We start from the raw sequence: 14345 nt of genomic DNA on the forward strand, positions 1-14345 counted from the left end.
CTCTACAAATATTCATTCTAAATCTATACAGTAATAGTTATAGCAAACATTGAGTACTTCTGTGTGCTAGGCATTATGTTCAGTGCTCTATGAATTACATCTCAGTACTAACTCACTTAAATACTTAAATATTTCAAGAGGTTTTGTTTTAAACATGGTCTGTGGTGGATCCATTTTGCAAAGTGAATAATCCTCGTTAAAGAGTTTAGATTTTTACCTACTTGACTCATTTAAGCTAGCGCTTGCCTGCAAATTCTATACAGATAAGCAATTTTTACAAAGCCATTTTAGCTTCATAATGATCAGCTACAATCTATTGAGCAACTAGCATGTGTGAGGCATGCTGCTCGCACTTTACATAAAGCACCTCATTTAATCCTCACGGTAGCCCTAGGACATTAATATTATATCCTTATTTTACAAATAAGAAAGCTACATTTCAGAGAAGTAAGAAACTTGCCTAATATGTGCATGAGCTGGGATTCAAACCTGGGTCTAAACCTCCAATCCTACTGTATAAGTAAGGACTTTGTTCTCACCCCAGATCATCTGAGACTATTTCTTTATCCCCTTCAGATAGGGAGATGAGAACGGTTCTCTACATAAAAATCTGAACTGTTCTGGAAAGCATCTCAAAGAGGAAACACACACGACTGCTTGGAGATGGAAATGAAGGTTAATATTTTAGCTGTCTATGCTACGAAGATAGCATCCTGGACCTTAGGGACCGCTTTAGATATTGAGGGGGGGGATAATAAAGACAGAAACTATGCAACTTGGCACCTTGGACCCTATGAGACGGGCTCCATTCCAGACAGGTCCCTAGGACCTAGGACTGGTCCCCAGGGAAGTGAAAAGGGCACTCGTTCCAGCTGACTTGGTCCCCAAGCCCACCAAGCTGCATTCTGGGATGCTGGCACAGCCCAACACTCAAGAGCAAGGTCAGGTAAATCCAATCAGGGCTCCTCCAGTTCCCTGACAGTCCATATCTAGTTCTTTCTTCCTGTTTCCCAATATGCTGACAAGAGGGATTTTCTGCTCTCCTCCCTTGAATGTTTACACAGAACCTCCCACCCTGGCACCATGTCACTTTGCCAGTAACAACTCACAGAAATGTCTGGGGCAGGAGGAAAAATCTGGACTAAACTCAGTTTTAAACTAGTTTAGAGCAGAGGCTCATTCCTACCCTTGGCCTCAGACCAGTATATGACTGGATACGTAACCAGTTTCTGCTCCTACTGCCTCGTCTATGAAATGGGAAGAGTCGTGTTGTTATTAGTTTATGGAAGTGTTTTAAATAATTATCAGTAAGTTGACTCAAAGTAATCTAGCTATTCTAGATTACACATGTAAATGATAGACGATCATGACTGCCCACGTATTCGGCATTGTTGCAGTGTTACTTTCAATGGTTTTCCTACTGAATTTTATGTGAATATACCTGGGTAAGAAGGTGCTGTAGATAAACGTCTCTAAAGCAATAATCACTCCCTGAGGTCTTTTTCCTCTAGGTACTGCCAGGGGACAAATAACAAAGTCTGCTTCAGCCACAGAGGGTTGGACAGATGGAAACCCCAGAGGACCCTAAACAGAAGCAAGTTTGCACAAATCTGTCCTGGCAAAATGTCATTTTGGCCCCATGTAAAACAAAACAGGTCCAGTATAAAATACAGAAGGAATGACTAGAACTAATTCGACACCATCCAACACTGCCTTTGATCCCACATCAGCCCTCATTCTCCCCACTGTTCCTTACTCATCCTTTCCCGTGTCTTTAATTGATGTTTGCCTAAAGGAGGGAGTCATTCCTGTCAAGGGAAATGATAACTAAAATTCTATACTCTGCACAATTCCCCAATAAATACCATGTGATTCATAAAAATAATAATAGCAGTCATAACGAAAAGTGGGAACATGGTTTTCCAAAGGGTTTTGTGGTTCTCCCTCCACCCCTCTTCTTTCCCTACTCACCCCTGCGGGAGTCCATCTGCTGTAGAAAATGTGAAGGGCACTAGGACCAGAGAGCCCTTTCCTGCCATTCGCTTGAGAAACAAAGCCTTCCCTCCTCCCAAGTGGAAAGAAAGAAAGGAGTCTGAACTAATCAAAACCTGCAAGCCTGCTGGTGGAGCTTCAGCTTGTCAGTGATGCAACTCAGCGGAGTGAGTAGCGGCTTCGAGCTTTGCAGAAAATGAAGAGAGGGAGAGAAACAGAGACAGAAACACAAAGAGAAAGAAAGAAAGGCATTAACCTGGCCAGGAGTTAAACAGGTGCATGGAGCCCGAACGCTGAGAAGAGCGTCTGACACATAGAGGGGCCAACTGCATGTGCCTCAGTGGGGTTGCTTCTTTATTTACGGGGCAGGGCTCTGGCCTGGTGTCAGGGCTGTACCGAGAGATCTTTTCCCTATTCACAGGACTCAGAGGCTTGGCCAAGAGCCTTTAGCTTTTCTCTACTTGCCCACGTGAAGTCTGTGTACACTTTCTGGCTCTCCACGAGGAATTCTCTCCACGACAGAGAGAGGAGGCCAGCTCGTTTGCCACACGCACATCCACCAGGAGCCACAGATTTTGGTGGTGCCTCTGGAATAATGGGTGTGTGAGCACTGGGGACGCCATGTTGAGAGCGACCACAGTGTGCTGGATGGTTCGCGGAGAGGCTACCTCAGTCTGGAATTGGCTGCTCAGAGGCCAACTTGGCCTTTTAAAAGACTCTTCCAGGCCTCACCTCACTTCAAATGACTAGCTTCTGAGAAGGATCTTAAGTTTGCTGGTGCTCTCTCTCAGAACCAGCCGGCCTGGACTTCTGGGGTTTAAGAGGCTCTAGAAATGGAAGGCTGTGCCATCAGTCTATAATCTGGTTTACAGGCAGATGTTAAGAAAAGAAAGGAACACAAGCAAAGGAAGGCCTGGCATAAGACCCTCAGGAGAAGGCCCCAGTTGAGACAGTGCCCACCAAAGGGGATACGATTCAGCAGGACTAAAACTGGGTGGCATTAAATAGCATCTTAAGAAAATTATGCCATCTCTGGTGGATTTTTAGTCTCTCAATTTAAAATGTTCAAGTACATGATAGCCCTATAATTCAGAAGACCCGGTCTGCTGCTGTCATACCCTTGCCCCCACACCTCCGAGAGAGAGTTCCTGTGAGCTTTGGCCCATTCTATGACCCCAGCCCCACCCCTGCACAGGAGGGGGTTCTCACTTAAAGTGTGGTCTTTACCTGAAATGCGCCTGGGCACGTCGGTGATGGCAGGAAGCCCCGTGCCCCGTGTGGAAGACAGCGGGGTGGTGGAGTGTATGGATGGGGACGTCATCTGGCTCAGGTAGGAGGGGTAAGACTGGTCATAGGACCACGGCGGGGAAGACTGGGCCTGCCTGGGGTCTAGGAAAAAGAAGAAAAATCTTTAGTGTACCAGCCAACTGTGGACTTAGAACATGCAACCCCAAACTGAGAAAGGAGAAAGTAAGAGAAAAGCAAGCATCTGTAAGGAGTATTCATTTCCTATGATCCTACCCTTTCAGGCCCTGTATGGCACCAAACTTTCAAGACCTCCAACCTCCAGCACAACAACATGGATCGTGCATAAAGACTATTTCTCCCTCATATAAGTATTTCTATTTGGAAAGTCTAACACCCATTTATTTATTTACTTTTGAAATTTACTTATTTATTTTGAGAGAGAGAGAGTGCGTGCGTGAGCCAGGGAGGGGCAGAGAGAGAGGGAGAGAGAGAATCCCAAGCAGGCTTCAAGCTGTCAGCGTGGAGCCCAACTCGGGGCTCCAACTCCATAGGGCTTGAACTCACAAACCCGTGAGATCATGACCTGAGCTGAAATGAAGAGTCAGACGCTTAACTGACTAAGCCACCCAGTCGCGCCTCTAACAGCCATTTAAAAAAACAATCTGCTCCAGTTATCTTTACAAAGTTGAATTCTCCTTGATTTATTTTCTGTATTTACTCATGTTACTTCAATGAACACAAATTACTCCTAATTTTCTTTTAAGTTAGAAATTCTTTGGCACAATCAACTTAGTTAAAGAACAGGTAGACTGTACTTTTCCCTGCTGCATATCCAGCTGCTATCTTTCAGACATGCATTTTGGTTTATAAATGCATGATTCCATGACTTCACTTGCTCTCCAGGCAGGTCAAGGGATAGCACTTTCTAGCAGGGGGGTTAGAGGTAAGGGGTAGAGATGAGAAAGGAGGGAGCAGCATGTAAAAAGAACACAAAGAAGGGGAGCCAGTTAGTTATATGATTCTCATGCTAAAGCTACCCTAGAAAATAACCTTTAAGAAAGAGACAAACTTAATTTCTAAGTCACCTGCCATTAAGAACTGAAACACTTCATCACCATCCAGTTTTGATGTTAAGCATATTAGTTTCTGACCATAAAAAAAAAAAAAAAAAAAAATGACCCAAAACAGAAGAGCAGGGAGATGTCTTTAATCCTATTGGAATCTGTTTAGAAGATGTCACATGCTTGGAATACAGCCTAGTGTTACCTATAGTCACTGTAATAGTAAAAATGGGTGGCCACTTGTTAGGGTTAACTGCTAAGCATTATCAGTATGTTTTTATGTATCTCTATGGGGTTTCTTGGAGGTACAAGCTCAAGTACCAAGTACAAGCCAAGTAGATTTATCAAAAGAGTTTCAGTCTACATAAGAAAAAAAGGTAAATTTGTTGTATATTTCCCATGTATATTTCAACCTGTTTCATTCTTACTGGAGGGCTAATCAAACAATCAAAAGCAAATTTCTCTTAACATTTTTTTTTACTAATTGTGAATTTTTTTTCTAATATTAAAAATTCTAACACACCAATTTAAAAATTCTAATACACTGGTTCACAAGACAACATTGTATATTAGAATGTCTGTGGACTTTGGAATGTGCAGATCCAGGTTCAAGTTCTGAGACTTCCATTTTCTAGCTGTGTGATCTTTGGTTAATTACTCAGCAACTCTGAGCCTCACTTTCCTAATCTGTAAAAGAGGGTGAGGGAGTAATAATCTCTGAATCACAGGGATGTGACAATTACATGAGAAAACCATGGAGAGAGGAGTAGCACAAGGAGACACTCAGTACTGATTCTTGCCTTCTTCTAAAAAACCTCTTGGTGACACAAGAATAGTCCCACAGTTAAGACACATCTGAACTGACATGAATACATTTGGATTGGGCTTGAAATTATTCCCATATCACCTATCAGCTTCTGACAATGAACGCTTAATTTTTTTAAGTTTATTTATTTATTTTGAGAGAGACAGAGACAGCATGAGCAGGGGAAAGAGAGAGGGGCGTGGGGAGAGAATCTCAAGCAGGCTCTATGTCAGCACAGAGAGGGATATGGGGCTCGAACTCATGAAACCACAAGATCATAACCTAAGCTGAAACCAAGCGTCGGATGCTTAACTGACTGAGCCACCCAGGAACCCCCAAAAACTTAATTTTTTAAAACTATTAATATGTTTGAATAGTCAATTCAGGCTTATCTCTAAAAATAAAAAGGAGTATAACAAGACATGGGTATTTCTGAAATGATCCCTCTTTTAGAGCCTCTCAGCTCTTCCATACAATTAAAGCCTGTCAGTTTCAGCTATTTCTTGTTTATTTGTTCAATTCAGAAACAACTTATTTAAAGGCTGTCTAAATAGGACATACTGAGTCAAAATAATTAAATACATCTGGATATTCATCTGATGTTTACTACATCAACAGACAGAAAAATTTCATCCAATTCCATTTTAGGGAACATTTACCTGAGTTTGCAATTTGAAAAAAAGTATAGTACCGTAAATGGTTAACATAAACTTTTCCTTCAGAAATCTAAAGGGGACTTGATCATTAAAGTAATGAACTTTTGTCCTTTAACAGGTTCAAGGCTGAGACTGTATAGATTGGCAACATTTCAAATCAGAGTGAGTGGTCCTTGTTATATATCTGATACTGACATACTTCCTCGCTTTAACCATTAATGTAATTCACTGCATTTCAGAAAAACGTAAATGACCTTCAGATGGAAAAAGATGCATTCCTTACAGCACCAGAAAGCAATCTCATAACGGCAAGGCCTTCTCTGAAGCCACATTTTCTACAGACAAAAAGGACAAGAATCACACAGATAAATGAGCTGGGCACACAGGACTCTGATTTGGACTGGAGTCCTAATCTGTCTTTATCAGATGACTCCCAGAGTAAGTAGGTTAACCTGTATGCCCATCCCTCTACTGCAACATGCTGTCAGCAGTAGGATAGGACTCCCTGCCTAAAAATGGGGAAAAATACAAAGAAATGTAAAGAATGACTGAAACTATTTATGTTTAAACATATCACAGAAGCCTTAGGGAACTTAATTTGGATACAAGATGCAGCCTTTCAGTTCTTGTGCAGAGAGGCAGCCGAGCACAGGGGGAATAAGTGGGGTTTCTAATGCAAGGATAGGAGCTGGAGCCCCAGTTCTGCTTTCTATAAGCCGCATGACCTCGGCGGTGTTAGCAAACTCTCTGAACCTCAATTTCCTCATCTGGAAATGAGGGAGCATAACATGCCAGTGAATGTAGCAAAATGGTTATATGCACTGGCTGGGTAGACAAGCCCCCTGCCTGGCTGAGCAAGTCACTTCTCTCGGGCCTCAATAGCTCATTTGTAAAATGCGAATAATGATGCTCATTAGGTTTGCTGTGAGCCTTTCACAAACGTGCCTTGATGTGATGAGTTATCTGGCAGTCTTGGTATGCATTAAGTGCGTAATAAACAGAGGAGTGATTACTGTAAAATGAGTATGATAGGAACTACTATCATTTTTGTTATAAAATTAAATGAGATAATATAACTAAAAGCATTTGATACCTCTCAATTTTTGCTATATTAAAATTAGGACTCTTCTCTTGAGGAGCTCACATGGTCAAGGCCCTGCTGCGTGACAAGAGGCATGTTTCTTAATGTTACTAAGCTTTAATCTCTTCACCTGTACAATGGGTATGATAATACTATCCCAGAGTTGTTGTAAGGATTAAATAATATACAGTGAGTGGCAAATCATCACTATCATTCAAAAAAATTAAAAATCTGACTCCAAACTACCCAGGGTGGTTGGGCTGTCTAGCGTTGTTCTTTAAGTTTTCCAAAGTCAGACTCAACACAATTCATTGTGATGCCCGAAACACAGTAAGTGCTCAGTAAGCAAACATGGAATGAACCTCCCAGGGTGGCATGAGTGAAGAATGAAATCTTACAATGAATTAGTAATTAGTCATTCTTTAACTTCCCATCAGGCTATACAAGAAGTTGTATCAGTGAGGTTTTAATTTTTACATAAAGTCCCTGACTTCCAAAACTTATACTAGAACAGTCCATTAAAGGACAGTTTGGCTTTTAGTGGAGATCCTTCCTGAAGATACCCAAGATTAGCAAAAATAACGTCTCACTATCCTTAACAAGTGAGGTCTCTCTTTGGTTTTTTTTTTGTCTCAGAGGGCACATTGCAGAGTCCAGCCGATTTCTTTCAAGGTCACTGTCCTCAGAGTCTATGATAATGACCTACTTAAGGAGAGAGAGTTACTACAGAAAAAATAAAAGAACTACCATGTGGGGTCACTGTATTTAATATAAATAGTTTTAAAAGGGGTGCCTGGGTGGCTCTCTCTGCCCCTCCCCCACATGCTCTCTCTCTCCAATAAATAAACTTTAATAATAATGATAATTTGAAAAGTGGACAGCAGTCTCTTTAAAAAAAAAAAAAAAGTAATGGTCTCCAAAATATCCCAGGCCTTCTCGAACACCCTGTGAATGATATCATCAATCCCAGCTCCACCATTTCTGGCCTGTGTGATCTTAACTGATCCAATCTTCAAGTTTCCTAGTCTGTATAATGGAGATAAATAAGTACATCTTCCTTCTACAGTTGTTATCAAGACAAAGTAGTAAAGAGTGAGCACATGGAAAGAACCCAACAAACATTCAACACTGTTAAAACCTCTACCTTGACTGAATCTTCACTGTGTATTTATGTTTCCAGCTCATAATCTCTTATTCTAGTGGAGGACAATTCTTAGGAAGCTTCTACGGTTTTGAAGTCCAGTATTTGGAGAATATATCCATGTTGGTCATGCCAATATCCTTTCCAAACATTTAACCTTTAATCACGTTCTTTCTTAGTCTTGGTTTCTCCCAGACCAAAAAATCCTAATCTGTTTTAGCGTATTTTTTAATGCTATACCCCTTAACTTTTTTCAAACCTTTAGTGCAAAAAGGCTACAAAACACCTTGACTTCCTAAATGCCCAGTCACCAAGAAAACATAATCCTATCATAAATATATGATTATAGCTTATTTGCTTTGTTTGGACAATTATTAATGCTTACAGTAGAGGAAAGTCATCCTAACCTGATCTTATAAATGGTTTCGGAACTCTACTTCCCGAAGAAACCTGAGACTTCTGGGACTCGCTCTTCACTTGGGTGAGTCAGAGCAGGTGACAGATGTTTTCAGGCATCACCAGTCAATCTGAAGGTTGTTACCAGGGAAGAGCGCAGGGCCTCGCTGAGACAAAGCTACTAATTAGCCATTAACGAACAAGATACTGGCGCTCCTGGGTGGTTCAGCAGGTTGAGTGTCCGACTCTTGATTTCAGCTCAGGTCATGGTCTCACAGCTCATGGGACGAGCCCAGCACTGGGCTCTGTGCTGACAGTGCAGAGCCTGCTTGGGATTCTCTCTCTCTCTCTCTCTCTCTCTCTCTCTCTCTCTCTCTCTCTCCTCTCTCTCTCTCTCTCTCTCTCTGCCCTTCCCCTACTCACTCCCTCTCTCTCAAAATAAATAAACTTAAAAAAACAAACAAGAAACCACCTTCACCCAGACCTCAGGCCCTACAGGGCTGGTCTGACCCCTCCTTCGCTCACCCCATCCAGAGTTGTATTGGATGGTTTGTTTTTTGACTCTGTAGAAGCACAGAGGTAAGTACCATGTCCTACTCTCCTTTCCTACATAAATAAGACTATTCTTGATCTTTGTGTCTCAGATGATAGAAGTGCCGATGATAGTCTGGATATTACATCCTGAGTGACCTGATTACCTAGAAGCACCCACAAGCTTTCAGAGGACAACTGAACTTCCTTTCTCAGAAATTTTTCGAAAGAAATGAAAACTGCTGTTGAGCTTTAAATACTTTGTGATGTTTTGGGGCGCTAGGGTGGCTCAGTCGGTTGAGCATCCGACTTCGGCTCAGGTCATGATCTCTCAGTTCGTGAGTTCAAGCCCTGCGTCGGGCTCTGTGCTGACAGCTCAGAGCCTGGAGCCTGCTTTGGATTCTGTGTCTCCCTCTCTCTGCCCCTTCCCTGCTCATGCTCTGTCTCTCAAAGATAAATAAACATTAAAAAAGAAATTTAAATATTTTGTGATGTTTTTAACACTACACTTCACTATTTTATATATTTCTCAGAAACAGTATCAATATTATTTTCATGACTACATTATAGAAATTCAAAGTAGTGACATATGTTTTTATATAGATATGACCATTTAATAACAAAACCTTGGTGTTGCTTTTTTTTTTTTTTTCATGCGTACATACTCATTAGTGCTTGGGAAATCTGAAATCCTAAATATCAGAGGAGGGTTTACATAGGACTGTGCCCCTATTTCTTCCCAAACGTCTGTTCTCACCTACAAAGGGGGGTTTTGAAGGGCAGCTGGGGTCAAGTTTGACATGTAAGATATACTTGAGAGAGAAAATCAGGTCCTCCCTCTATGATGGGCCTGCCATACTCACAGGCAGGAAGTGGCAAATCAAGATGACTAAATGAGAGAGGGCCTAGGGCACAGAGAGCTCCCACAGCCTGCATGAAGCCAGTGAGAAAATGGGCCCCCGATGGAACTGTGCAAGCATACCAAGAACTACCACCAGGCATATAAGGTCAGGCTATTTCATAGACACCTCGGATCTGTAACTGTACCCTTCCAGAAGAAATCAGGGTCTCCTTTGCGAGAACAGATCAATTCTAGCTACTAAGAGTTCAGGTTTTACAGAAAGAATCCATCAGCATTGGTTCTGAGGCATGGTCTGTCACACACACGACTACTACCAACACTGTGTGGGGTCGCCCCATATGGCTTACGTTTTTTAAAAGACACCAGAAGCCCAGAATTCTGTGTACACTTTCCAGTTTCTCTCCCAACTCACTAAGTCACAGGCAAGGTTCTTATTTACCTGTCCCTTTCCCAACTGCAAAGTACAAGTGGTCATTACTGCCATCTTAACAGGGCTTTTGAGGGGTGGGGGGAAAGGAGTTTTTGCATGCTGTTTTGGCGAACCAGCAAATTATCACCTGGGTGGCTCATTCGGTTGAGCATCCAGCTTTGGCTCAGGTCATGATCTCACGGTCCGTGAGTTCGAGCCCCGCGTCGGGCTCTGTGCTGACAGCTCAGAGCCTGGAGCCTGTTTCAGATTCTGTGTCTCCCTCTCTCTCTGCTCCTTCCCCGCTCGTGCTCTGTCTCTCTCTGTCTCTGTCTCTGCCTCTCTCTCTCAAAAATAAACATTAAAAAAATTTTTTTAAATGTTCAAAGCATGTACTTGTGTCTTTAAAAACACTCTAAAGATAGAAATGAACCATGAAGCATCAATGTCAGAGTAGGTTTCATAAGCTCTCTTTCCAGGGTGGTGATCCTTCTGCTTGGGCTTCTTGGGGATCAGTGCTATAAACCCCCAAAACACAAAGTACACAAGGCAAGTACCCAGGAGATGCCCCCACGTGCTAAGTGGGGAAGAGCGGTTCCCATGTCTCAAGGTGTCTCAGCACCAGGCAAAAATGGGAGACAACCATTTATTTAAACCTATGGATACAAGGAAAGCAAGCTCTCTTCTTTGAGCTGGACCACAGCTTATGAAGTTCAGTCACAGGGATGGGGAAAAGGAAGGAGTGGCCATTCATCTCCTAAAATGGTATACAAAGAGTCGTGGCTCTAAGAGTATCCACACTTTCAAATGACTGAAAAGCTAATTACATGTCTGCATAATTAAGCTCCATACACTTGGGGTCACAAAAAGAGAGGAAGAGGAAGGCAGATAGTTAGGGAAAAGGCACCATAGGAAAATGAACTGACTCTAGGAAAATACATCAATGTCTTTTCTTAAGTTTGAATAAGTTTGAGTTGGGGGGGAGCAGAGTGGGCACAGAGCCGCTTGAAAGCCCAGTGAGAGCTAAGCATGGAGACTCAGTGGTTGCTCTTAGCAGGCCTCCTTTTGTAAACACTTTGGTTAAACATATGTGGGTGTGAAGAAGGGACTGCTTTCCTAAGAATCACTCATGACAAGGCACACCATGGACGCGGTGTTGAACTTCATGCAGAGATAGGAGGAAACCAGTTAGCAGGGGTGAAGCCTGAACCAGCACACAAAAGGCTTCTTCCTGTCTCTGGTGCCAGCAGGCTTCTGTGTAATGTGACCCGACAAGGGCTGATGGTTTCTGCCAAAGCTCAGTGTGTCTAGAGTGAGCACCTGCTGTACTGGGGCGGGGTGGGGTGGGGGGGCAGGGTACAGTTAGAGAGCCCCACCCATTTTTTTCCCTACTCATTACTCAAATCATTACTTAGTCTGTATAAACATCAAATATTTCTTAAGAAAACTGGAGTACTTAAAATGAACTGTGTGTAGAGTTTACTAGTTTAAAGTTATACCTCTCAATTGCTACCAGGGTCGAATAAAGTCCATAATCCCAACAGAGAGAGGCAGATTTACAGTTTCCTATCCTAAACTATTTCTGCCATATCACTATCATTCATAACACAAATACACGCACAGCCACATGTACGTTAATTCCCATTTCAAAACAGTTTACACTAAATAGTAAATGTTTAAATTCTGTGTCTTCTCTCATAACCTTCTTAACTAGACTGGATTTTTAGAACGAGCTCTCCCACTCACTTCTGGTTCTCTTGACTAATAGGACACACGGTTCCTAAGCCAAACAGGCTCCTCCAAGCACAGGAAGAGCCCTGGACTGGTGGCTTTGGCAACAGGTGTGCAGCTGTGTACCACTAATTTACCTTCTCCCGAGTCTCACTGCACCTGGAAGATGAGATGAGAACGGATGTGTTATCTCTAAGATGCTTTCCCGATACAAAATGCTATAATTCTAACTACTCAGAAAAGTGGGCTCCCTACCCCCACTCCTTTCTGAAGACGGCAGTTGTAACTGAAATTACTGAAGGTGTGTTGAGCCGACTTGGGCTGAAGGTAGCTGATGGCTGACACCGACAGCATCTCCCGTCACGGAGCATCATGGCTCATCTCAGCATGGAAGGCACCAAGAGCAGGATTCTGACTCCCCCTCTTCTCCCCACCCCCAACCCAGGGCTTTCTCAAACGGACCAAGATGGCTGCCAGGTTCATTTGGCAGAAGACCAACCCAACTGATTCACAGGGCTTTCAACTGAAATTTGAGGAGAAAAAAAGCAGCACGCTGCTTGGATAAAACTGGATGCGACGCAAGGTACGCCAGGCATGACAAGTTATGTCACAAAGCAAACAATGGGAGAAGAGGAACTTAGTAACTCTTAGGAGACGACAGCAGGGAAGAGAATGAGAAATGCTATGTAGAGTCTAAGAGGTCATATCCTGTAACAAAAGGTTAAAAAAAAAACAACAACAGAAGGAAGTTAAATGAAGACAAGGTAATGAGTAAGTGCCTTAAAAGTATCAACAGCTTTTGGATGAATGAGACTCATAACCATCTTATTAAAAAAACGAGGGTGATTTTCTTATTTAGAAAAAACAACCTACTAGATGAATCAAGAGTCTGTACCCTATGTCACCCCTAATCTGGCCTCAGAATTGGCATCTCCTGGACCTCAATGTTAAAGCCGGCAGAGGGAAGGGAATAAGATACAAACAGAACCAGAACTTGAGATATAACTGGGATGTGGTGCTGGCCAGGGGAAGTGACCTTTAGTTCAAATTATCACACTGAAGTGGGTGCAGTCAGTTCAGGTCTAATCAGGCTGATATCCACATCCAGGGGGTCAGATATAGCAGTGAGGGTATCACAGGTCCCCAGGCCTGGCGATTCCTGTTGTCAGATAGATGATGATATCCACTGTCTTAAGAATTATCTCCTGGTCATTCATTCACCCATCCATCCATCCATCTATCCATTCATTCAAAAAATATGTTCTGAGTAGCCTACCCTGGTACTGTGCTAGGCACTAGAGATATTAATAGTGAGATAAAGACAGACCTAATCCCTAACTTCACGGAGTTTACAATCTGGTAGGGGAGACTGACATTAATCAACTAATCATGTAACTGTGGTAAGTACTAGAAAGGAGATTTCTTGGCACCATAACAACACACAGTGGGGGGCTGTAGTCACACCTGGGGGTCAAGGCTTCTCTGACAATGTGATGTGATAATTAAGTCAAGAACTCAATGGCCAGCAAAACCAGTAGATGAGTAGGTGAGGTTAAGAAAGCTTTAGGCAAAGCGAACAGTGTATATCAAGTTCCTGGGATGGAGGAAGTATGGTTTCTTGAGGAGTTGAGAGAGCCAGTATGGGTGGATTACTGACAAAAGGTTCAAAATAGTGGGAGAGGAGCACAGGGAGGAGTCAGGCCAGGCAGAACCTGCCGGGCCACACTAGAGGTTTCCAGCTTTATCCTAAGTGCAGTGGAAGGTCACGGAGATGTTTCAAGCATGGGGTGACATAATCAGATATGCATTTTTTAACATCTCCGTCCGACAGCATCATAATAGAAACAGGGCACAAGTCCAGCCTAAGGCTCGGCACACAGGGAAGGGTGTACAGGGAAAACAGCAGCTGAAATGGACAGAAGGGTGGAGTCCAGGAGCTGCACTTGGGAAAACCAGGAAGCAGCCTGAGGCATTTAGCTGCCCACACACATCATCTGACCACGGGGATGAGGCTCCCGAGGTGCCTCAGCTCCGGGTGAGCAGGAGAGCCCATAGCCTTGCAGCTAAGATTCAGGCAGCCTTCACCTCATACATTCTGGTTCAGCGGTAAAACCCGGGCATCTGTACTTTTTTTTTTTTTTTAATGTTTTATTTATCCTCGAGAGAGCACGAGCAGGGAGAGGGGCAGAAAGAAACTGAATAAGAGGATCAGAAGCTGGCTCTGCAGAGCCCAGGGTGGGGCTTGAACTCACGAACTACGAGATCATGACCTGAACTGAAGTCGGACGCTCAACTGACTGAGCCACCCAGGCGCCCCAGCAGGCATCTGTAGTTTTAACAGGCTCCCCAGGTGATGCTAATATGCACCAAAGTTTGAGAACAAAGGGCGTAGTTTTTAGTGATGATAAAAAAGGAAAATTACCCAACACTATTCT

At 43.0% G+C, this 14345-nt stretch overlaps 1 protein-coding gene across 11 annotated transcripts in view; it reads right to left on the reverse strand.

The window, feature by feature from the left end:
* RUNX2 (RUNX family transcription factor 2) overlaps positions 1 to 14345 on the reverse strand; it is a 325283-nt gene that overhangs the window by 137019 nt on the left and 173919 nt on the right. For 9 of the 11 annotated variants that reach the window (XM_053222726.1, XM_053222723.1, XM_053222724.1 and 6 more), the window contains one exon: positions 3220 to 3381. The exons of the other annotated variants lie outside the window; for them this stretch is intronic. In XM_053222726.1, coding sequence (XP_053078701.1) covers positions 3220 to 3381 — 162 coding nt within the window. The remainder of the gene's footprint in view (positions 1 to 3219; positions 3382 to 14345) is intronic. 11 annotated transcript variants of the gene reach the window in all.

This window comes from Acinonyx jubatus, chromosome B2 (assembly GCF_027475565.1).
Source record: "Acinonyx jubatus isolate Ajub_Pintada_27869175 chromosome B2, VMU_Ajub_asm_v1.0, whole genome shotgun sequence".
NCBI lineage: Eukaryota > Metazoa > Chordata > Mammalia > Carnivora > Felidae > Acinonyx > Acinonyx jubatus.